At 35.3% G+C, this 26853-nt stretch overlaps 1 protein-coding gene across 1 annotated transcript; it reads left to right on the top strand.

The window, feature by feature from the left end:
* On the top strand, positions 1 to 26853 carry LOC103711421 (phospholipase D zeta 1-like). The gene is made up of 20 exons (XM_008797557.3): positions 1 to 216; positions 2131 to 2232; positions 3025 to 3146; positions 4154 to 4295; positions 4773 to 4943; positions 6973 to 7146; positions 9988 to 10230; positions 10328 to 10444; positions 12138 to 12277; positions 12388 to 12537; positions 12695 to 12851; positions 12946 to 13482; positions 13677 to 13787; positions 19454 to 19600; positions 19680 to 19877; positions 20643 to 20744; positions 21239 to 21370; positions 25097 to 25162; positions 26174 to 26235; positions 26325 to 26853. Exons 1-20 carry the CDS (start codon positions 1 to 3, stop codon positions 26572 to 26574), a joined length of 3339 nt encoding a protein of 1112 aa, XP_008795779.1. The 3' UTR covers positions 26575 to 26853.

The following is a 26853-nucleotide window of genomic DNA, read 5'->3' on the forward strand; positions in this document are numbered from 1 at the left end:
ATGTCTTCCGATCCATTCGCCTCCGGAGGGGGCCACCAATACGTGAAGATGCAGTCTGAGCCGACCCTCTCCTCCTCCCACTCCTTCCGGCAGTCGGAGCACCCAAGGATCTTCGATGAATTGCCCAAGGCCACCATCGTCTCCGTGTCGCGCCCCGACGCTAGCGACATCAGCCCCATGCTTCTCTCCTACACCATCGAAGTCCAGTACAAACAGGTTCTCCTTCTTTCCCCCTTTCTTTTCGTGTAGTATTGGGTTTTATGTGTTTTTCCGATGAAATTTGGTGGTTTCTTGAGTTTTGATGTGATGCTTGTGGCAAAAGATGGGAATTAGGGTTCGGTTTGATGCAGTTTGGTTGAATTTTTGTGATTTTTGACGAGAATTCTCATCAAAATTGCTTCTTTATTGCTTACTTTAATGAATTAGGGCTGGGCCGATGCCATTTGTCAGTTTTTTTTTTTTAAAATCGAGATTGCTTCTTTATGGATTATGTTAGTGAATTTTGATTCTTTCTCCTCTATTAAACCTGAGGCGAGCAAGTTTGGCTCTTTCGGTTATTCATGCTTGGATTTCATGTTGGTAGAGTGAGAAGCTTGTTGATTTTGCAGCATGAAGATTTGGTGTTTTAGGTGTTGGGTTGTTATGTGAGGGAGGCACTTTTGCATCGAGAAATGCCAATTGTATGCGAACTTGTTGATGAGACCATCAGCATGGCAAGTCATCGCCAAGTGGGCCCCACATGACATTAGAATATTTCTTGCCCATTTAAATTTCAGTCTATGCATTCCACGTACCATTAACTGTTTTGATTTTGATTCTTGCCCCCTTCAGTTTTGCTATATGTGACATGAAAAATGATAATTTGTGCCCGGAGCACCATGAGTGTCATGTTTTCTTGTTTTCTTGATCACTTAACTTCATTTGCCCATGTTCTCAGATATAGTTGTGTTGCATTGCACTAATGAATCATTCTGGAAGGACTAAAATTATTGTGACCTTGATGTAATAAGCAGGGCAAAAAATGTAGACCTTAGAGGGAAACCTTTGGATGTGAAATTTGTATCCTAATGTCGATGCTCTTTTCCTGGTCAGTGTGCATTAGGTTTCAAAGCTGAAAGGTTAATATAAGCTTTTCCCATTCTGGCTGCTAGTTATGTAAGCTTAGGGTGATATATTCTGCACAGGTTTTGGGATGATATATCATGAAGAACAATATTTGCGGGGAAGTTACTGGAAGGAGTGTTGAGAAAACATGCAATTAGGGTTAAAATGATATCTTTTCTTCCTCCCTCCGCAAGGTATCAAAAATTGCAAATAGAGAATCTAAATTTTGAAACAATGCAACTTAGATAGCATATATCAGATTGGACATAAACAAGATAGATTTGTGTGCAATAGAATTTTTCGCCATAGTGATAGAGTCTGTGATCAGTAATTGCTATTCCAGCACAAGAGAATTTAACTCAGGGATTTTTCACATCTAAAATTACCATTAAACAGCAATGCATAAGGCACTGAAATGCATTGGGATGAGAAGAAGGAAAAATATCTAAAATTTTGATTTTTTTTCAATAGAAAGTATATATATGAAATGCAATTGATGATGATTTGTAACTTAAATTCTCAGCCTATGAATTAGAAAAAAATATATTTTGCTTGGGGATTTCTGTTTCGCATGGTTGCCAAAAATAGAATGGACTTCTGACTTGATATGTCCTCTGCCTTCTTCCAGTTTGTTTTATTTCATAAGCACTAATTGTTTTCTTGGTTACCTTCTTTTTTCTTCATTGTTAAGTATCTGGCAGTTGAGTTGATTGTGTCTATGCATAATGCATTTAGGCTGGTTCAGTACTATACTTAATTTTTTCTAGTTGTTGGCTTGCCTTAACTTTGAACTGAACAAGAAATCATTTTTAAGGAAAAATAAATCACTTTTAAAAATGGGTTTATGCTAATACAACACTAGATGACCATGCTAAACCAGCTGCCTTAATGTCACAATTTTTACTGGTTCTCTTATTGTTAAAAGATGTTATGTAGGCTTCTCTGCTTTTCTCAACTTGCATAGTATACTGTTTGGTATATGTGTATAAACATAGTTCGATTAACTTGTGTAATACTTTTCATCAGTTCAAATGGTGCTTACTGAAGAAAGCCTCACAAGTGTTCTATCTACATTTTGCATTGAAGAAACGAGCATTTATTGAGGAATTCCATGAGAAACAAGAGCAGGTCTGTCTGCAACATCCTGTCGAAACTCTCCCTTTACTATTTTTTTTTTAATTATACCATTTCTTCCATTAGGGCATTATTCCTTGTATGATTTTTTCCTGTATTATTTAACTATGGCTGCTGAATGTGTTTTTTATGCTGTTTCTTCCATATGGAGCTATTGGCTCAGTCATTAATGTCTCCGATGATCGGAAAATCTGAAACCAATTCTCAAATATTCATTAAAGTTTTCTCTGTTTTATCTAGTTTAATAAGGATTAAACAAATACCTTTTCTTCTGCTTTTCGAGTAATTTGCAATTTTGGATCACTAAATTTTCCTTGAAACTCCTTAGAGGGCTGTTGAACTTTGTCTTTTAATAGAATGTTTTTCCAATATTCTTTAATTTACTTCTCTTAATTCTTTTGGGCCTCCAAATATTTTCTTCCAATTTTTCTGGTACTTTTGCCAAATTGTAAATTGGTGTTCATGCCGCATCATCCCTAAATTCTAACTTTATCTATACCAGAAACATATTGCCTATGAATACAAATTTGAATTTTCTTTTTCACTTCCTATATTTCATAGAAGTTTTCTATTTACTCTCAAGAATTGGAGACATTTTTCCACTTCTTCTATCTGTTTATATTTCTGATATCACTTCCTGTGCCCTAAACCTATCTCAATGGTTATTTGTAGTTGAAAATAGATTTGGGTATATGGAAAACACTGCAAAGACCTTTTAAATCTGTTTAATGTGCATCATATGTATGTAGTTTTAATGTTCTTTTTTCTGTAAAATTTTCATTGAAGGTTAAAGAATGGCTTCAAAGTCTTGGTATAGGGGAGCACACACAAGTTGTACAGGACGATGAGGAAGCTGATGATGAGCATGTTACTTTGCATCAGGAGGAAAGCTATGCATCTAGAAAAAGGTATTTCCTAATGTCCACACTGAAAAAAAAGTACTTTCACAATCAACAGAAGCACAGAAATGTAGCACAAGAATGTAGCCCTTTACTTTGTTAAACACTTTTAACAATGCATGGCATCCCATGATATGGCAGTAGGGTTCTTCCAATGACCGTTCTGTTTCTCTTCACTGCTTACATGGAAAATAAAAAATCTGATCTTACAAAGTGCATTTTAAAATGCCTTTCTAGTAACCTCTGCACTACTCTGTCACATTAAGGTGATCCCATTCACATTATAAAAGTTTTATATATTAATTAATATTATTATGAACCAAATGGAACACTAGAACTGCCCTACATTTTCTTCATTTGAGTTAAGATAAAAAGTTAAACTGATAAACTTTTCACTGACAGTCATTGAATCTCTCATAATTTTTAAGCACAATGGATGTTCTAGAGGATTTGGTTTATTGAAAGGGAATCTGTCAGTCCACTTTCTTAATGATATACAGCCATATCAGGAAAAATGAGAAGTCCAGAAGAATTTCATTCTGTGGAAGTTATGTCCTTTCCAGTTTCCGTCTTTTAAAGTTGATTTGTCATATGTAGGCTTTATGCCATCAATTTCATATCAACTAACATGTCAATCTGCACTCTTATTCTTGAACTTTGGTGAACGAACTGGCGAGTGCTGGCATATATTACAAACTTCATCCTGCACCTCTGATACTTATTTCAATATCCTTCTAGTGTCTCATTATCACTTTGAGATATCTCAAATATATGTTGGCAATTTTACTGAAGGATTGTCTATTTTTCTACTTCTATAAGAGGGAAGACAATCCACAATTAAAACAAAGTCATGGTCTGATATGAATCATCTATGAAAGAAGATTATTAAGTTGAATTGAGGTATACACAACTTACAGTTTACTATGATATTATTATATATTTAATGATATACTTAGACATCATATACTGTTTTTGTTGTTTAATACCTATACTAAGGACATTCATTCTTTGTACAGAGATGTGCCTTCTAGTGCTGCATTGCCCATCATTCGACCACAACTAGGAAGGCAGCACTCTATATCAGACAGGGCAAAGGTGGCTATGCAAGGGTATCTAAATCACTTTTTGGGGAACTTGGATATCGTGAATTCTCATGAGGTAAGCTTGGCCTCTGTTTGACATGATATTTGTTTGACAATTTGGTGGCAATGTGTCCTTTTTGAATGGTGAACACTGTATGAGCCTTTGTTGAGAGGTCAGATAAATGTAAAAAGTATGATTTATATTCTGTAAACTGCTACAACTTTTATGCACATTTTTTGCATGTATGTTTATTGGGTAATTTATTACTGATTGATACTACCTGTTTCTTAGAATTCTTTCAAGTAATAAGTTTTTTCTGTATTTCACTTCCTTTTTTTGAATGTTGTAATTATCAATACAATGTAATATGTTGGACACATCTTCCATTCCTTGTTAGCAGCTAATCTATACTTATGATGCATAAGTGTTGTTCTTTTGTAGTTTGCTTTCTTTTTTTTTCTTTTTTTAAAAAGCATTAAGCATTACTATAAAGCTAACCCAATATTGATTCATGGTCATGGTTATGGATTTATGAACTTTTGTAAATTTCAGGTCTGCAAGTTTTTGGAGGTGTCAAGGTTATCATTTTTACCGGAGTATGGACCTAAGCTAAAGGAAGATTATGTTACAGTGAAACATTTGCCAAAAATTCAGAAGGAAGATGGTGATAATAGATGTTGTGCATGCCATTGGTTTAATTGTTGTAATGGCAACTGGCAAAAGGTATCTCATTATATATCTTGCAGGTTGCAACCTCTCAGTTGAGTTAACTAGTTTGTTTATTGTTTAAAATTTTCAAGAGCATTACTGTGTTCTCCAATATAAGTTATAGAAAAGCCTACATTCTACATGGAGCATAGATCCATTCACATGATACAATCATGCAGTGCCTGACACAAAGGTGTACATAAATACGGAATACAACACCATAAAACTTCTGAAAACCATTATTTGTCCCATTTTCTTACGTGCTGAAACTTGCCTGGACCTATCTTTGCCTTATAACTTCATCCAAGGCCATCCCAGATAGAACCAGTCCTGGAGGCTCATAGAGGCAACTGGCTTATGCAGTCCGAGCATCTCTAGTGTGTTACACGATTTGATAGCACGGATTGGTCCTTTTGAATTTACTTTGTTTGGTAAATAGAGAATAGGCTGTATGGTTTACATTGCTAACAACAACCTTCTATGTAGAGGAGAATTTTGGGTTGTAGTAAGCTGCAATTGCTGCCGGCCTTGATGAGCACCAGCTGGCGATCACATGGCTATGCCTGGAAATGTGCTTCTCATGGGTCCGATGCAGGGTGCGTGCAGTTGAGAAATATGCTGGCTGGGCTCATCTTGGCCAGCTGTGGTAGCAGCCTTCTATGATGCAGACTGCACATGTTAGCAGTCTGAACAAGAATGGCTCTGAAGTGAGGAATTGACACTTTTAAAATTTTTAGGAAGCAAAAGTGATTTTAAAGCTTCTATAAAAATTATTTCAAAACAATGAGATATTTGGACTTTAAAAGTGGGGAAAAAGGGATAAGTAATTCCTCTTTAAAACAGAAGTTTGTTGCCAGTTGGATATACTAACAAGGAGCAACTAAAGATGCTGGAGCCTAAGGTGATTTGATGCACCAGGAAGCCGGTACATGAGTGACATCAAAAATTTGTAGTTGGTGTGGCAACCCAAATCAAAGATCCTAGCAACCAAACTAAGGATCGCCATTTAATATAAAAAATGCATATACGTTACTTTATGACGTTATAGTTTGCCATAGCATGTCCATCATGCACTTCTTGTTTTACATTTTTGACCTCATAATTTTCCTTTTCTCTAGCAGTAGTTTAGGTTTGTTGTTCTATCTCAACTGAAATATCCTCTAATAAGATGACTCCAATAATTCAGTGTGTACATCTATTATAGTTTCCATTTTGAGGTGATCGTAGTTTTACTTTTCAGATTACCTTCAATGAAGGAATTATTCAAAAAGGGATCTAGTAAAATAATAATAAAAAACAAATGAATGCTGCATGGCGTTCTCTGATAAACAAGTTGAACAATTTCATTTTCCATAATATCTTGGCTCCAGAGCATGTGGAAGTTGTTTGCTGCTTGCTCATACATAATAAACCAGATACATGATCTTATGTAGAAGTTTTCTTGTTTTCTGGATCAAATTGGCAAATAGCTATGTATGATTTTATAGTACTTTGTCAAGGCCTGAGACATTACCACAGATAACCTGTAGTTTATGTTAGCATCAGACAAAAACCATTTCAACATAGGTTGCAATCAATCATAACTTTGAGATTTTGCAGGCATTTATTATTCACATATTTGTTATTACCTGACAAAAGAAAGCAAAATATTACAGGTTTTTCCAATGTGTGTTCCCATGTCTTGTATTATAGTCGTGGATGAAATCATTGCAATTTTTTTCCTTGAATGCATGAATACATGGTCTGAATCAAGGTTCGCTGTCTTAGTAAGGTACGCTCTGTACCATCCGGTTCGGGCCAGTATGGCGAACCATAGTCTAAATACCTCCTTCACTAAAGTTAATGTTATTTATATACTTTGAGATGATGAATTCCGAATGCAATCATACATAGATGTGCGTATCATCCCCATTCATTCTATGGTGAAATAATTTTCAACTAGAACCCTACTGCTGTATATGTCATATAGTTTTCATCTCTTATAGTGTTTGTCTATATCAGTATCACATGTGAGCTGATGAGTTGATTGAATATTGTTTTATAGGTCTGGGCTGTATTGAAACCAGGGTTTCTGGCCTTATCAGAAGATCCTTTTGATACAAAACTATTAGACATTATTGTTTTTGATGTGCTGCCATCTTCTGATGGAAATGGTGAAGGCAGGGTTCTTCTAGCAAAAGAGACCAAGGAACGCAATCCTTTGCGTTTTGGATTTCAAGTAAGTTGCTTTAGATCAAGATTCGCAATTTTGGTACTAGACCGTGTACTAATATCATTTTGGTACAGTGCCGGTATGCTTTGTGCGGGGGTCTATTTGGTGTATTTATACCTTGTATGCCCCTCTGTACTGCATACCGTTCGATACTGGTACAGCATGCTATGCCCGATATGCACTGGTACGAAATGATACGGCATACCATGCTTTTGATTATTCTGTCATTATGATTTATATTTTCCCCTTTGGCAAAATCAGCTATCCATGTTCAATTTCATTACTCATCTTCTGTGATTCTTATTTTTCGTGAACTAATCTATTCAAACCCATGATATTAACATGTCAATTCCAAAGCATAAGAAGGCTGGACCTTCACCAAATAATGCTTCTTTGAACCATATTAGTCCTTATTAGTGACCTATGACTGAAATATACTTATCATCAAACCTAAATCTACATGAAACCTCCATCAATGCTGATGTCCTTATTTGATTTAATGATCTAGGCAATAAGAAAAAAATTAGCGCACCAGATCTTGCCATCGTGTTTATCTAATGACAATTGGAGCAGATCTGTCCTCTATATTCTCCAGAATCAAGAAAATTCCCTGTTCATATGATTTTTTTTTTGTGCCGAATGCTACAATATCAACAATGAAGACACTATTTCTTCATGAATGACATTTGGTTAATAGTAACAAGCAAATCAAGTGCATAGACATTCCGAAGTCATGTTGATGGGTAAGATGCTCAGTAGCATGATTTTACTCCTTGCATAGTATAAGTTTTTCCTACAAAATTACTCCATTTGCAAGGTATTCACTAAATGGATTTCTGTCAAAGCAGTCTGTACAAAAGCTTGAATTTTTTGTGGGGTTATGCAGGATGCTTTCTTGCATTCTCTAACTTCAAGCTGAACCTTTATATGACAAGACTCTATAGTTAAATTGATGACAACAACTATATATTTCTAATTTTTTACTTCAACATTCTAGCATCGTATTCATAAATCTTTTTATATTTTCCTTGTAATACTTTTAATAGAAACATCTATATCTAAAGTCAATTGAGACGATTATGAAGAAGAGCGTAATTTGACAAGGTAAAAGTGATTTAGGTTGCTTATGATAATGATAGCTGCCAACGAGAGCACTAGAGACGAGCATCAGGCACAATGCAGAGATGCATAATCTAGGATGGGTTCGCGCAATGTAGAAATGTTACTTCACGCAAAATCAAATTTCCCCAATTTTTAGGTTGCTAAGCATTTTGATTCGTATATGATGTATGGAGGCCCGCAAAATCTAGCCTCAGATCCAGAAACATATGATGTATGGACTCATCATTTGTTTCTATTGAAGATCTCGAGTTAGAAGCAGTCAAGGTTAAAAGTTCATCCTTCAACTATTTTTTAATGTGAGCACTGATCAGGATGTTCTGATAATTTTGTATAGGGTTGCTTCAAAGAAATGGATTAAATTTGGAAAAGTGATAGTTTAGTTTTGCAAAATTCGACCAGCATATGCTAGATATGGAAGAAAACTACGGGACTTGACTGTTTACCTCAAATTTATCAAATAAGTGCAAAAAATTTCGAAGGAAAGGGCATCTTTCAATGCAAACTAATTTTTTTGAGACTGCTTAATGCAACTTTGTCAACTCAACTTATTTGATAACCTAATATAAAAATTTGGCATTATATTTCAGATGAAATCAAATTTCACGCAAAATCAAATTTCACGCAAAATCAAATTTCCCCAATTTTTAGGTTGCTAAGCACTTTGTTTCGTATATGATGTATGGAGGCCCGCAAAATCTAGCCTCAGATCCAGAAACATATGATGTATGGACTCATCATTTGTTTCTATTGAAGATCTCGAGTGAGAAGCAGTCAAGGTTAAAAGTTCGGCCTTCAACTATTTTTTAATGTGAGCACTGATCAGGATGTTTTGATAATTTTGTATAGGGTTGCTTCAAAGAAATGGATTAAATTTGGAAAAGCGATAGTTTAGTTTTGCAAAATTCGACCAGCATATGCTAGATATGGAAGAAAACTACAGGACTTGACTGTTTACCTCAAATTTATCAAATAAGTGCACAAAATTTCGAAGGAAAGGGCATCTTTCAATGCAAACTAATTTTTTTGAGACTGCTTAATGCAACTTTGCCAACTCAACTTATTTGATAACCTAATATAAAAATTTGGCATTATATTTCAGATGAAATCCATTTGTTCTTCTGAAACTATTTTCTGGAAAAAGATAATTGTTACAATTTAGAAAGGTATACCTTTTTTTGTTTTGATAGGAGAAAAGACAAAATAATTCAATGGGATCTTACTGTCCTGTACATAGTTTCTTATCTATTTATTGTTTGCCTCAGGATTTCTAGTTGTCTACTTAAAAATCCATAGCTGATATCCTTGCTAAAATAACAATCTATTATTTAATCCTAATTAAACTATTAAATTGAGTGACATTGTTAGCTTGCATCAAGGCTCAAAGTTCTAATACTGGCCCCAGTACCAGTATTTTGTCGGTAAAGTGTGGTACCATTTATAATAGAACTGAGATGTCACATCATATGTTGGTACGGTACAATATTGCGAGGTGTGGATACCTTGCAGATATGGTGCAGTATGGTATGACCCGCACAGATCAGTATACACTAGTATTATATTTTGGAAATATATGCATTTGATTATTTTGAGTCACAGTTTACTTTGATTAACTTAGCACTTATTTTTCAATAAATTTGTGTAAGAAGCTACTACGTCATAGTTTTCTGATTCTATTTAAGTTTGAATGTTTCAAACTTGATTTATAACCAACATTCATCTCAATAGGTATCTTGTGGAAGCCGAACTATAAAGTTAAGAGTGAGAACTAATGCCAAGGTAAAGGATTGGGTTGCTGCAATAAATGATGCTGGATTACGGCCTCCAGAAGGCTGGTGCTATCCTCATCGGTTTGGTTCTTTTGCACCACCAAGGGGTTTGACTGAAGATGGTAGTCAGGTTCAATGGTTCATTGATGGGCAAGCTGCATTTGAAGCAATTGCTTCTGCCATCGAAGAAGCAAAATCAGAGGCATGTCTTCTCATATGTTTTCAAAATATCATTTTACAATTAGCAGTTTGTTAACTCGTTTCACAAAAGTCTAAGATGTTTGGTAAGTTCAATGCAGATATTCATTGCTGACTGGTGGCTGTGCCCAGAATTGTATCTACGACGTCCTTTTAATGTTAATGGATCTTCTCGAGTTGATGCTTTGCTAGAGGCAAAAGCTAAGCAAGGTGTTCAGGTATTACCTACACAACTTAACTTTTTATCTGGATTATATCTCGTGCCAAAATTCCTAAGTTGTTGTAATTATGCAATATTTTGTTGGTTTTGGGGGATTTATTTATGAGGGATTTGCTGCCATTCCTATGGGGTTTTAGTAGTCAAGACTTTATGTAAAAAACCAAAGTTTGGTGTTTAAGGGTTGCCATGCTTTCCATTTTATTTATATTATGCAAGTAGTATCATTAAATTGACAATTTATGTAACAACTTTTTTTAGTTGAGTTCGTGCACTCAACTCAACTCAACTCAATTGACTTATAGATGATTTAGACATGTACAACATTGATCAAGGGATGCACTAGTACGAAAGATTGATTTGATATATGTAAAAGAAAAAGAGGAATAGAGGTAGGCCAAATATCACATGGGATAAAGTAGTAAGAAAGGACTTGATATCCCAACATCTTTTAAAAGTATGGCTTTAAACCAAGTAGAACAGAGAAAAAGGTTTCATGTAGTTGACCCCAACTAATTTAGGATTAAGGCCCCGTTTGGAATGCTTTTGGAGAGCTAGAAAGTGCTTTTGTCCCTTCAAAAGCACTTTTGGGCTATTTGATGGTGTTTGGTAAAAAATTGAAAGTGCTTTCTAGTTTCCAAAAAAGTTGAAAAAAATCTACTTGGAAGAAGCTCTATTTTGGAGCTTTTCTCCAAAAACTCTACTTGGCTAATGTCGAGTAGTAGTTTTTAGTTTAATAAAATTTTCATAGCGACCAAAATACCCATTCTCAAGGATTGCTATCCGGTATCTAGACACATACTTGTTGCCAGGTGGCATCGTTCTGTACGATACTATGCTGCTCTGTGCCGGGCCCGTATTGACACAGCAAAGCTAGGGGAGGGCGGGGGAAAGGGAGAACAAGAGAGAGGGAAAGAGAGATGAGGGGAGGGAGAGAGAGGGAGGAAGGGAGGGAAAGAGAGGAGGATGGTCGGAGGAGGCTAGTGGAGGGCCACGGAAGACCGGGATGGTTTTGGGGGGCTTGCGATTTTGGGTCAAAGGTGTGACGAATAGCGTATCCGTGTTATCTAGAATGTGCATATGCCATTTTGGTATTGCATTTGGATTGCGGGATGGTTTTAGGCGCTAGATTCTTCTTTTGTGTTTTTATTTCTTTTTTTTTTTCATTTCCTATTACTTATCCTGGTAGTTTCTTGTTGCTCCCTTTTTTTTCTTTTGGGTATTGCAGTCTTGTTAAGGGGTCATCTAGGGCCATATGAACCCCCATGCCCTCCCTCTTGCACTTTTGTTTCCACCTGAATTTATTATCTTTAAATGTCCTGGGCTGGTTTCTTCTCACATAAATTCCATAACTACTCATAATTGGAATCTTCATTCAATAAGCTCTGTGCCTTTTTAAATATTTTTGAATATAAAATTTATACTATTTAGAAATTCAAACTTAATATTTACTGCTTGATATCAACAATATTTAGACACTATTGTGATTGATGTGTCCACTTCATTGATTATGACCTTGGTGTTCATTTTACAGTTCTTTTTCTTAGTTTTCATGTTTTAATTAGGGAACCTGTTCTCTTTCTGTTGGCCGTTTTAAATGTCATGCAGCCTCAGTTTGTAAATTCAGCATCTATTTGTAATAGAACTGCATTCTAATTGCTTTTATTGGCATTGCTAATTGGGATGATTTGCAGATCTACATCCTTCTTTACAAAGAAGTTGCTCTTGCTTTAAAAATCAACAGTGTATATAGTAAACAGAGACTACTTAATATTCACGAGAATGTGAAAGTTCTACGCTATCCAGATCATTTCTCAAGTGGCGTCTATCTATGGTATGAAATTGTAGTCTAAGATGACATAGTATATGTTAATGTTAAAATTGTCTTATCTGTTTTGATAGATTTGATTTTGTAATTTTTTAATAATTTATATTTATATTTAGGTCCCATCATGAAAAAATTGTGATTGTTGATAATCGGATATGCTTCATTGGGGGACTTGATTTGTGCTTTGGTCGTTATGACAACTCCGAGCACAAAGTTGGTGATGTCCCTCCTCTAATTTGGCCTGGAAAGGACTACTATAATCCCAGGTATTCTAATGTGAACCTTTCAAATAAGCTCACAGGTGTAAGACATGCAGTTGACATTTGTCTAAAGACTCTAAACTCTAAAGAATTCTAAGAAAAATGTAGATTATAAATCAATTTTTTGTCCATCATCTCATAAAATCTTTTTACTAAATGTAAGGGAATCTGAACCGAATTCTTGGGAAGATACAATGAAAGATGAATTGGATCGTGGAAAATATCCTCGCATGCCTTGGCATGATGCCCATTGTGCACTTTGGGGCCCACCTTGTCATGATGTAGCAAGACACTTTGTTCAACGCTGGAATTATGCAAAGGTTGGTTTATCCTGTGATGGTTCTATTGTTTTGAAGTGTCATACTTCTTTGAGTCCTTTATCATTTTTTTTGAGTAATATGTTTTCTTTCCCAGAGAAATAAAGCTCCAAATGAGCAAGCAATTCCATTGCTGATGCCTCAACACCATATGGTCATTCCACATTACATGGGAAAAGGCAGAGAAATGGATGCACAAAATAAGCAAGAAGATATCAACCATAAGGACATGAGAAGGCAGGATTCCTTCTCCTCTCGTTCATCATGTCAAGACATCCCATTGCTTTTACCTCAAGAGCCTGATGGATCATCAATGTCTAACGGTAATATAAAGGTTAATGGGTTAGACATAAATCGCAGTCTCGCGGACAATTCAAATATAACCAGTCAGAGCCAGCCCTTTTCTTTTAGAAAGACCAAAGTTGAGCATTCAGTTCAGGACATGCAGATGAAAGGTTTTGTGGATGATCTTGATTCCCCGCCGCTTCAGAGGGAAACACATTTTGATGTGATGGCCCAGCCACCTTTTCACAAGTTGGATAAGGAGTGGTGGGAAACACAGGAGCGAGGCAATCAAGTTGTCTCTGCTGATGAAGCTGGGCAAGTTGGTCCACGCACTGATTGTCGGTGTCAGGTTGGTATAACTCTAGTTCCTAATGATAGAGGTGATCCAGACTTAAACTTGATTCAAATTTAGAAGTGTTGGTATAACTAGTTCCCCCTGAAGGATTCAAATTTTACCATTTTACACATCAGATACACACACAGGCATGCACACACACATGCTATTTACTAACTTAGATTTTCATAATCACTTTTTGAGTGTAGGTTATTAGAAGTGTTGGCCAATGGTCTGCTGGAACAAGTCAAACTGAAGAAAGCATTCATAATGCCTACTTTTCTGTTATTGAAAAAGCGGAGCACTTTGTATATATTGAGGTGAGGACTTTTCATTTCTATATAGCTATTGGCTATTAATTCTTACTCTAAATTGCTCAACTATCCTTGATAAGAACTATATGCTTAAGCCCCCTTGTAAAATAATAAGTTTGAACTCCTAGTGTAAATCCTTAACAAGTTTGTTTTGAAGCTCCAAGCAGGATGATTTTCCAGATAAGGAATAAAAAGAAAGTTGTTTTGTTATTGTAATGTCTCACATCCTAGGTATAATGGATACTTCAAGTAGCATGCAATGTCAATATTTGATACACATCAAATACAAATCTGGATTTGGCTTGGATGCATGCCAGTATCTATTTCTAAAGGAAAAGGGTTTTCTGCATATAACTCCTCCATTTATATGTTGATTGCATATAAAGACCCGTCTTTTACATATGCCTATATCAATATCTCCCTTTTGTTGGAAATTCCGTCCCATAGCTCTCCTTAATTGACCCATTGGAGCTTCTAGCTAGCGAGCTACTCATGATCCTCCATGCTACCAACATTGGGTTTGAGCTCCTCGCTGCCACTGTTGCTATGAGTAAGGTCATGATTATAACTCAAACTCGGTAACGATGACATTAAGGAGCATGGGTAGTTCATTAGGTAAAAGCTTCAAAAGTCAAACTAAGGAGAGCATGAGAGAAAACATAGTAAATATTCCATTCTTGCTGACGGAAAGATAATTTGGGTCCTCTTATGAAATTTCTAGGATAAACATGATATTAATCTGCATATATGTCAATAAAAAACTTTATACGCAATTAATCTATGAAGGATGGGGTATAAGCAAAAAAATCAATAAAAAATGCCCCTAGATACTCGATGGATTTGCTCAAGATGCTTCCCAATACCTCAAGGGAAGGGGGAGGAATTTTTTTTTTTTAAAAAAAAATTGATGAATGTTGCCCTATTAAAAATGGATGATTACATTTGACAGTTTGTGCTGTGGTATTAATGTTTGAAGTTACTGGATGTTGACGTTATTTTGTGGAGTATGGAATATGCCACTGTGGTAAGCCGTTGTTTTCGATGTTACTATTATGTATACACACATCACATGCACATGCATATATACACATACATGTACAAACACACACATATTGTGATATATTCTAGTCATATCATATTCGACTTTTAGCTAAACTAGCCTAGTATATGATTTGCAATAAGGTGAATGATGATGTCTTTTATGGTTTGTCTGTACCTATGGTCCTACACCAACAAAATAATCCATTACTATGAATGCTGTCGTACATGTGCCTGAACATCATATCTCATCTGAATCATTGGTCAAAGCCTGGCAAAAAATGTAAAGGTACAACAACTAACTAAACTACATGAATAAGGTGAATGATGAGTCGTTGTTGGTTTTTTTGGTACCTACACTGACAAAACAATCCACTATTATGAGTGTTGTCCTACATGTGCCTGAATATCATATCTCATCTGAATCCTTGTTCAAAGTCTGGCCAAAAATGAAACACACAACAACTAATTAAACTACATGAAACAAGATTTCCACTATAGAGTACTTGATGAAGGAAAAACATGCTGGAAAGTATGATGAAGGCCTAAAGCTGGCTCTGTGCATCCCTCCTCCCAAAAAAATTCATTGAGAAACACATTCTTCATGTAGGTGGCAAAACTTGACCTGAATCTTCCCATCCACCTTCAAGAAGCTTGGGTTAGGTAGGCCTTTTCATGACCAGAAATTCTGGGTTAACTCTTACTTTGGGCATTTTATCCCAATAAACTGATTAGTTCGGTCCGTTCAGAGGAAAAATAAGGGCCAAGGCCTAACGTCCAAGCACCTAAAGTCAAGTCCGAACCACTTAATTCTGCTAGTTATATTATGAGGATGAGAATTCTATTATAGGAGGATAATTTATTGTTTGTTATTTAGCTATTATCTAATTGTTAGTAGCTTCATGCTTTTATAAAGAACAATTATGATGTTGTTAACATAATATCTATTTTAGTAGATTACTTTTTTTAAAAATTTCTATCCAGGCTGACAAAAATCTGTCCTTATTTGCATTCACCCCAGTCAAATCTAGATCAGATTTGGGTTGAGCATTTTTTGACCCTACCTGAATTTGACCTAACTCGAACTGCCAGAATTGCCACCCTCAAATTGTTGAACTTGCTCATATTGGCCACATGAGCAAATATTTCCTTGTAATTAGGGGTGGTTGATATATGAGGTCAACTTTACTCGACCCACTAGCAGGTCAGGAGTGCCCGACTCGAATCCGATCCGCAACTAACTTCCAAACTGCAACCAACCCGCTAACCCATTTAAGGCCCAGGCCATTTAGTTTTTGGCTTTCTACTAAATGGATAGAGTGTGTTTTTATGTTTTTTGGACCATTTATGCTATAACTCTATATCTCTCCTTTTAATTCTAAGCCATGGGATCAATAGTCTAATCTTTACATTACATAATTTACTAGATATATAAATAGAATAACTATAAATATTATAATATATATTATAAGCCCCTCTATGACTGGATGGGTTGAGGGGGCCTGGCTTGAACCCAACCCAACTTGCTGGCAAGTCAAGATTGGCTGACCCATATCCGACCTATGGATCCGGTGGGTCGATTTAGGTAAGCTTGGATCTAGGTCAGGTTAGAAATTGCCACCCCTAGTCATAATCTAATAATACATTCTTATATAAGCCACAAGCCCCTAAATCTTCATGTATATGCTTTAGAAATTTTGGGTGAGCATTTGGTAGTTGTGATACCTTCTATAGGCTATTGTGCGTTCGATGCAAGGGCACACAAGGAACATGCTACAAGATAGAGGGTAGTCAATTGCTCTTAATAGTTGATCATAAGGGGAAGAAACTTGTGACATCATGATGACCTTGACAAGCAGAAAAGCAAACTTGGGTAAGTCTTTACTCGCAAGCTTTTGGTCATACATGCCTTATCAATCGTCTGTTACATCCATTGCAAATGGAAGAGAAACAGGCTCTCTTCGCTAGGTACAATAATACATTGGGAAATGTTCAATAATCAGGTAGCCACTAGCATATAGCTTTGCACAGTAATCATCACCATTAGTAGGTGAGAGATTTGTGCCATTAATATGAATTTAGATGGCATAACCTGTCACATGCAACTAGTCTTACAAGGCTTACATGAATTCCGGCTAAAAGGTTAGAGCTGATTGCCATAATTACACAAGGTAGTGGCAAGGAACAGAATCCAAAAACCAAAATCTCTCAAGAAAAATAGGTTATATGAAGAAATTTGTGACATCATGATGACCTTGACAAGCAGAAAAGCAAACTTGGGTAAGTCTTTACTCGCAAGCTTTTGGTCATACATGCCTTATCAATCGCCTGTTACGTCCGTTGCAAATGGAAGACAAACAGGCTTTCTTCACTAGGTATGATAATACATTGGGAAATGTTCAATAATCAGGTAGCCACTAGCATATAGCTTTGCATAGTAATCATCACCATTAGTAGGTGAGAGACTTGTGCCATTAATATGAATTTAGATGGCATAACCTGTCACATGCAACTAGTCTTACAAGGCTTACATGAATTCCAGCTAAAAGGTTAGAGCTGATTGGCATAATTACACAAGGTAGTGGCAAGGAACAGAATCCTAAAACCAAAATCTCTCGAGAAAAATAGGTTATATGAAGAAAAATAGAATAAACATCAAATGGAAAGCAAATAAATAAAAAAAAACAACAAATAGTGATGTTGCTGTTCAATGGAGGCAATGAAAAAGAGAGTGGGAGATCAGGGGCTTATAAATAAGAATAAGAGATAACAGTTGCATTAAATAGTTGGATAGCATCTGATGTTGGGTGACTAGCTGCTGGTTGTGAACAGTCCAGTCAGAGTGTGTGCAGGCTAATTATAGAAGGGAGATGTAATCTCCCAAAGGGGAGAAAGAAATGAAAAATAAAGGCATAGGGAACTAAGGAAGGTAATACCAACCAAATCATGTTTGGCTTCATCTAAGTGAAGGCTGGAGGGAAGAAAGAACCGGGAAAACAAAATTCGGGCAAAGTCTTCAATCAATGCCCGCAATTTCTCAAAGGACATTGAGCAAGCTACCTATGCAATTAAAGAGTTGTGTTTGAGAAGAAAAAAAAAAGAAAAAGAAAAAACTCTGCTATGATAATGCAGTGAAACATAGAATGATAGAAATACTAAGGAATATGTTCTTTTCTGTGCAAATTCAATTTGCATTGTCCTTTTATGATATAAGGCCACATTCAATTAGTAAATGAAGGTAATGACTAAATCTAATATCGACATAAAACTGATGACAATGTTGATCATTCATGCCACATGCAATTGGATATCCTAGCAACCTATCTGCAGACCGGACTACTAAATACTTTGGGGCTCAAAAAATATCTGATTTTATGGGCTTTGCATTATTTATCTTGAAGCTGGACACTGATGATTTGTAACATAATTATATTTATGTTGCCCAGAAATATTTGATATGAGGCATAGTTACCAAAGACGTATTTCTCTAACAATGGTGCTGCATTTGGTCCAGCTTATGGGATGTAAATGCAATGTTTGGTTTGCACAACTAATTAAATCACGATTGCTTTGGGATCACCTTTCCCTTAAATAGAGGAATTGAAATTGCACTCTGAAAATGGGAGGAATCATCATTCTCATTAGTGTAACAATGTGTATGAACCAAGCAGTATCTATGGCATAAATTACCTGGTTGACTTTTGAATTTAAAGATATTCTGTTAAGTCCATAATTGAAAGGCCTCCAATTAAATTATAAAGGTCGTTTGAAATCTGGTTTTATTCCTTAATAAAGGGTATATTTAGAAACTTAATGTAAAATTTATTCCATTTCAAACTATAACTTGCTAAATTAAATATTAGAAGGAAAATGTCATTCCTTTTTCATGCATCCCTTCAATTTGTACCGACATAATGGAACAGGAATGGAGATTCCAATTCCCTATCTTCCATTTCCATGTCATTTGATTTCCATTTTGATTCTTTTTTATTCCTATGAAGTATGAACCAAACATAGCATAACAGTTTGGATTCATATACACAAAATGGGGAAAGTTGCAGGGAATGAGAATGGAAATAGTTTCCATCTTTTTAAGCATGTCCCGTTTATTGTTTCTTGCATTGGGATCTTTTAAACTACTGTTTTCGACTTCCCACTGATGTTCTGTTTCTTGCATTCATGTCTCGTTCCATTACGTACTCTTTGGGATTAGTTCCTTGCAGACTAATCCCCACAACATGATCACATTCCTCAAAATGTTAGATATCATAGAAATATTTCTTATTTTAGAAGCATTTGTTTGATCATTAAAATGAATTTGTTTAGAATAGTTTCTCAAATAATCTTGACACATGTGAACAATCCGGTAATGTTATGCAGATTTTGTTGTGTTATTATTCTCTCTCTCTCTCTCTCTCTCTCTCTCTCTCTGTCTCTCTCTCTATATATATATGTATATATATATGTATATGTATATATATATATATATGTATATGTATATATATATATGTATATATATATGTATATATATATGTATATCTGTATCCCCCCGCCCTAGCGCACGCAAAACAATTTCATTTCTTTATTTGTATTTAAGTTTGACTATTTGTTATTTCCATTGTCACTTTTGCTAGAATCAATTTTTTATATCAAGTCTTTCGGGAGATGATACAATAAGGAACCGTGTTTTAGAAGCATTGTACAGGCGAATTATGCGGGCAGAGAAAGAAAAGAGGTGTTTTCGAGTTATTATAATCATACCATTATTACCTGGATTCCAGGTACTATGACTTGAGCAACTCATCTTTGACTTGTTTCTTTTCTTTTTTGTTAGTTGTTTTCTGAACATTTTTGTGACAGGGCGGCATTGATGATGCTGGTGCTGCATCTGTAAGGGCAATAATGCATTGGCAATACCGAACTATTTGCAGAGGGCCAAATTCAATACTGCAAAATCTTTATGATATAATGGGTCCTAAGGCGCATGATTATATATCTTTCTATGGTCTTCGAGCTTACGGTCGACTTTACGATGAAGGCCCTCTAGTTACCAATCAGGTGAGTCTCCTTGCACTTATAATATATTTTATTTATTCAAGTCTTAATATCTCAAGTTAGAGATAAAAGATAAATTGACCTCTCTTGTAGACTCAAAAAACATGTCCCATCTGATCCGTGTATTTTATCAAAGCCTCATGTAACACATATTTTCCTAAGTCACCAAATCGATGTGAACTGCCAATTCAGGGCATAGCAACCTAAATCTATGTAGAATTGGGTCAGTTTCGCCTCTCATTTTGGGAATTGGTAAGAACCGACTCGAACCGCTATGAACCGAACAGAACGTCTTGTTTCTACTCGGTTTGGAGCGATTCAGGTCAATTCAAGCCATCCCTAAACAAAAAGAGAGAAGGTCACAACATGCCATTCTCCTTTCTTTTCTTCAAAAATTATGAAGAAATGGGTGCATTTTGTGAGAAAAACTCGTATATTCTACCACAAGATTAGGTTCTATCATAAAATTTTAAATTCCTTTCCCTAATTTAAAAGCATTGGAAGGGAGATGGTTTTGATCAAGAGAATAGAAACTTGTGTGTAGTTAAACTATTTTATGTGCTTCTTACCCAGCATATTGCCTCACAACCAGCGGAATCAGGAACCTGGGCCACAGATATAGAAACTCTCTCCAAGACTAGTAACCTATTTTTTGTAGTTAAAGATACGGCCATAATGAATCACAAAATCAGAGATATAATGGCTTGTTTTGATTCGGGTTATATCATGCTACTAGGTTTTTGGTAATGGATTTTGTTTTCCTCTCAGGTATATGTTCACAGCAAATTGATGATTGTTGATGATCGTATAACATTGATTGGTTCAGCTAATATAAATGATAGAAGTTTGCTAGGATCGAGGGACTCTGAGGTATGGTTCTATTATTTTAATCCAAGTCAAAATGCATTCCCTTATACAAACATGTTTATATGAATGGATGGATGGATGTTTGCACGCATGCATGCTCGAAGACAAAGTCATATATGTCTGACTTTTGTATCTATGCACTGTACTGGTAGACCTCTTGTGTTTTCATTTGTGGGTCAATTATATTGTTTTTGGTTTAATCAATAGGCAACACCACAGATTGTATGTATGTTAGTCTTTCGTATTTCTGTTGTATAAAAGAAAAAGTGTGTTTATGTTTGATATCGAGCATATCATTTGCCACAAATGATATTTATTCTAAGACATTTTACATGAGGAGTTGCTAGAAGTTCATTTCTTTAGTAATTTTCAGTTACACTTTTCTATACAGTCTACTATAAATGGTTTAGTTTATTATGTTTCTGCAATGCTATCAACTTTCTTGTTGCTTCTTTCGCATCACTTAAATTTGTGTGTCCCATGTTTTGTTTGCTCAGATTGGTGTTCTTATTGAAGATAAAGAATTTGTTGATTCTTATATGAATGGAAAGCCGTGGAAAGCTGGAAAATTTTCTCTTAGCTTCCGCCTATCTTTATGGTCAGAACACCTTGGTCTTCATGCTGAAGAGGTTTGTTTCCCAATTGAAATACTTCTACTTGCTCCAACCCCCTTCCCTCTCCTCTTTATATATACATATACATACATACATACATACATACATACATACATACATACATACATATATATATATAGAGAGAGAGAGAGAGGGAAGAGAGAGAGAGAATACATATAATAAATGGCCTTGTCCAAACTTGAATTATTTTGGTTATTATGAACCAATTTCTCACATAATTTTCAGGTTATATGGTGATGTTTCCGTGTCTTTATTGAGCCTATTATATATCTGTTTGTTGATTAAGGATTCTCCTTTATACAGGAAAAGAAAATCAGATTTGCTACTTGGAAACTTGGAACTTTGACCTAAAAGTGTAGAGAACTAGTTGATGTGATGGCACCTAGGAAAATTAAGATTGCTTGCTTACAAGAAATTAGTTTTAGATGAGGATATTATATAAGTGATAGATTAATAGATATTAAATTAGTTTTAAATGAGGAGATCATGAATGTATTTAGTGCTTATGCACCACAAGCAGCTTAAGAGAGAGGACTAGCAAATAATTTGGGGAGGAAATAGATTGATTAATGCAAAGTATTCCTATAGAGAAATGATACTTAAAAGTGGTGACTTACATGGGCATATAGGCTAGAGAAGTATGGGATGCTAAGAACATGGTGGATTTGGGATTAGAGATTCGATGGGCAAATTGATTCTTGAGTTTGCGATAGCTTATGACATAGCAGTTGCAAACACATATTTTAAGAAGAGAGCTAAGTATTTAGTAACCTTTAAGAGTGAAATGAATTTGTCGCAAATAGATAACTTAATCACTAAGAGAAGATCAATGTAAGGATTATATGGTGATTCTTGGAGGGAGTTTAACTACATAAAATAGGTTACTAGTCTTATATTAAAGGAGGGAAACTGGAATTTAAGGACTAAACCAAATAAAATGTGAGATCAGATGACCAACTGTATTAAGAGGGTATTCTAAAGATGTTCTAGGAGAGTCAAAGGGGAGAAGATATCCACAAAGAAACTTGGTGATGGAATAAATAGGTACAAGATGTAATTAAAATAAAATAGATTTGTTTTAAACAAGGCAAAAATAGCTATCATGGATTTCATAAGCTAAGTAGTCTAAGAAAGATGCAAAAAGGCTTGTAAGTCTAAATATGTAGCATATGATTATTTATATGATAGTTTGGGTTGCAAGAATGAAATTTGTAAAATACGTAAAGCTAGAAAGAGGAAATCTAAAAATGTTAATAAAATTAGATGCACTAAGTTTGGGATTCATGTAACCGACCCCAAATTAAGGCTTAGTTTAGTTGAGTTCTATGCATTAAAAGCGAGGATAATAGGATATTAGTGAAATGTAAAAGAAGACGAAAATAGTTTTCTGAAAATTTGTTAAATGATGGTTCTACTAAAGAAATCTTCATTAAAGTACTTAGTGAGGAGTCAAAGATCTATTTGTACAATGTAAAGGCCATATGGAGATGGTTTTGAAAAGAATGCAAGAAGGCAAGCATTTGGCCAAATGAATACCTAGTGAGGTTTGGATTATCATGGGAGATATTGGGCTAAATTAGCTCACTAACTTATCTAATAAAATTTTTAAAAGCCAAGAAAATATTAGATGATTGGACAACAAGTATTTTGATACCTGCTTATAAGAATAAATGTCATACGCAAAATTGTTCCTTATCAATGAGCTAAACTTATGAGACAGTATGAAGAGATAGAAAATAGTAATTGAACAAAGATAAAGAAAAAAAATACCTGTTTCAGAAAACCAGTTTGGATTTATGCATGAAAAATCAACAATGGAGGCTATCCTTTTACTTAAACAACTGATAGAAAAAATATAGAGAAAAAGGAAAAGTCTATATACAATCTTTATTCACTTAGAAAAAACTTATTATAGGCAGCAAAGAAAGGTAATTTGCTGGGTTTTAAGAAGGAAGTGCTTACATAAATGGTATGCTAGGATAGTTGAGGGCAGGCATGCAGGGGCATTGACAAGTATTAGGAGTTGCTAGTATAATAAGTGTATTTCTAGTTACTGTGGACTTGCATCAAGCACCAACACTAAGTCCATATTTTTTGCACTAATATGGGTAAACTTACTATTAATATTCAAGACGTGCTATGAGATATGTTATTGGCAAATGATGTTGTATTGATTGATGAAAAGAGAATTAGTTTAGTACTAAATTGGGCTTATGAAGGAAAATTTTAGAGGATATAGGCTTAAAAATTAGTTGAACAAGGAATATATGGAATGTTACCTGAGCGAATGCAGATGAAGATGAGATACTAATTAAGGTTGATGGCTATAAAATACCACAAAATAACCAATTTTGTTATTTAGGATCTATTGTACAAAATAGTAGGGAGATAGATGAAGATGTGTAATAGAATTAGATATGGTTAGTTAAGTCGATAGGTGCATCTTGAATATTACATGATAGATGCATATGTTGGAGATTTAAAGAAAAATATTATAAAACAATAAGGCTTGCCATGTTGTATGGCTTAGAGTGCTAAGCAATAAGGAAAGTACATAAAAAACAAGTTGAGTGTAGCAGAAATGAGAATGTTAAAGATGCATTTGTGGTAAAACTAGAAAAGATAAAGTAAGAAATGAATATATTAAAGAAGTTATTGGAGTCGCACAAGTTAAGGACAAAGTGTTGGAAAATTGATTGAGATGATATGGACATGTATAACAAAAATTTGAGAAGGTTCCAGTATGAGGAGGTATTTGCATTGGTGTTGAAGGTTATAAGAAAAAGGAGAAGACCTAAATAATATGGATGGAGGTTGTAAGGAAAGATTATTGGAGAGTGGGATGGTCTCGGGCAAGGGAATTTAGGTAGCCTTGATGCACATGAGCCTATCCTCATATCAACTTAAGCTTTTTGGATTTGATTCCTGTCGAGGATATGGAGAAACTTGGAGTAACATCAGCAGGTGGCTCTAAATAGGAATATTTGGTGAATATGGATTCATGAAGCCGATGTCAAATAGTTGGGAAAAGGCTAGATGGATAGGATTATGATCAAGGATTCTCCGATATCCTATTTTGAGCTCTTATTTGTTTTTGCCATGTGAAGTGATAGGTGTAAATTATGAACATTCCCGCTGAAGCTAGTTCAATTCTTAATTTTCACTATAGCATTATGATTTCCATTTTTTGTGTATCGATGCTTTTCTTCTTTGAGATTTTTGGTACAAAGATCTCTACATATTTCAGTTTTAGAATAGATTGTTTTTTTGTTGCTTATCAGGTTTTTGCTACACTTTTGCCATCACTAAAAATTGATTCATTTTACATGACCAGATGCAGCATTAGAAGTCTTACATATGTTCTTTTTCCCTCATACTTGTCTTCCATGTGTTAATGCTACAAATACTCTCTATTTTTCTTTTGCATTATCTCCAGTATCAGATTTCTTTTCTGTAGCTTTTTCTTGTTAGAGTTCCTCCCTTGCCTATGTTTGTCACCTTGTCTTATAATGTTCAATTCTGTGAGAACAAGGCAGGCAAAGTGATGTCATTCTTTTGTTAATAGTAGAATGGCTTTTTTCAGTAGCTGTTGTGATGCATGTATTTCAAGACGAATTCAACTGCACCTTTTATGGAAATGCAAAGTATGACACAGGATTTTGTGCATTAAGCTCATTCAAAATTTCTCTTACTCAATAAACTTCCTTTAAGTTCTTGCAGATCAGTTTGATTCGTGATCCCGTGGATGATGCAACATACAGAGATATCTGGATGGCCACTGCAAAGGTGAAGGAAAAAAAGCATTGAAAAATTATTCTTTTAGTAACCAAAAATACATGGTAGTTATTTTTTGACTTCTTCCTTGAAAACCTTAATTATCTTGGTTTTATCATTGGGGAGTTCTCTTATTGGAGATTTGGTTAGATTATCTCTTGTCATGTCAGCTGATGGAAAGAAACCTGTTCGGGACCCGTCTACAGAGCCCTTGTTCATATAATCATATCATATTATTTTCCCGTGAAACTTGGTCTCCAACTTAATTTTATCATGATAGAGGACCGTTCAGCATATTAATTAGCTCTTGATGCACTTGATCACAGTTCTGGAATGGGACAAACTTTTCAAACAGCTATATAGTCTGTCAAAGCTTGATGTTGCATGTATATATTGTTTTGTTGCTTCATGTTCGTCCCATGTGCTTGCTTCATTTTAATGTTAATTATATCCAGCCGAGTATTGTTTGCAAAAACTTCCTTGATGGTATCCTGTTTTCATTTGATGGGAAGGGTTGTGGATTTGAAAGGCTAAAAGATCCGCTACATTTGGGCTGTGACCCGCCAGCTCCCGGCTGGCTTATATGGGCTACAGCCCACTCTCTGACTCCCCCAAGGAAAAAAGGGAGCATAGAAGGAACAAATTGTTGCCAAACTCAAATGTTGGCATAGACACAATAAAGGATATACAAAGCAAGCAGTGACAATAATGAACGACTACAATCCTCAAGTATCATATATAAGTGTAGCAGTTGCTACACAAGTAGACGAACTTCCTTCTCTACTCCCATGGACCTTTAGATGTCTAGGGTATGTTTAGATTTATCATACAAATTACCTAGGATGTTTAGGATTAAAGGTTTCTATTCTAACAATTAAAGCACTTGATGTCCAACAAGTTATGTTGTAATAGTATATATTCCATTATGTTATTTGTGATTATGAATTCATATGCCATCATTGCCAAGTTTGTTGCTTGGTTCTTTATACTATCCATTATAAGGTAATTGTGTTTCTTTGGCAGACCAATACTATGATCTACCAGGATGTCTTTTCATGTGTTCCCAATGACCTCATCCATTCCAGGTATATATGATCACAGTTAACACTGTTTTGTCTGGTTTATTGCCCATTAGTTTCATACATGTTTCTTAAACAATTTCAAATATTTGCAGAGCTGCATTCCGACAAAGCACTGCCTACTGGAAGGAGAAACTTGGGCATACTACTACTGATTTAGGGATTGCTCCTGAGAAGCTGGAGTCCTATCAGAATGGTGATATCAAAGATACAGATCCTATGGAGAGATTACAGTCAGTGAGGGGCCACCTTGTTTCTTTTCCCCTGGATTTCATGTGCAATGAGGATTTGAGACCAGTTTTCAATGAAAGCGAGTTCTATGCATCTCCTCAAGTTTTTCATTAGGCCTCATCTGATTCATTGAATTTATTCCCCTGTAAAATCCAAGGTTTTATTCTTCTATAATTTCGGTGGCTTTGTGCCTCGTACCGTTGTACGTGTATTTGAGATTGAAGAAAATATAAAAGAAAGGACAATATCACGGCCCTGCAAAAACAAGTTGTAGCTCAAAATGAAATGTATGTGCTGAGATGGCTTCATGATTCATTGATTCGTTATAGAATAAAGCATACTTTTTTTTTGCTAAGGAGAATAAAGCATACTTCATCCTGCCCTCTTTGTGCA

Source organism: Phoenix dactylifera, unplaced genomic scaffold, assembly GCF_009389715.1.
Source record: "Phoenix dactylifera cultivar Barhee BC4 unplaced genomic scaffold, palm_55x_up_171113_PBpolish2nd_filt_p 000343F, whole genome shotgun sequence".
In the NCBI taxonomy this organism is placed as follows: domain Eukaryota; kingdom Viridiplantae; phylum Streptophyta; class Magnoliopsida; order Arecales; family Arecaceae; genus Phoenix; species Phoenix dactylifera.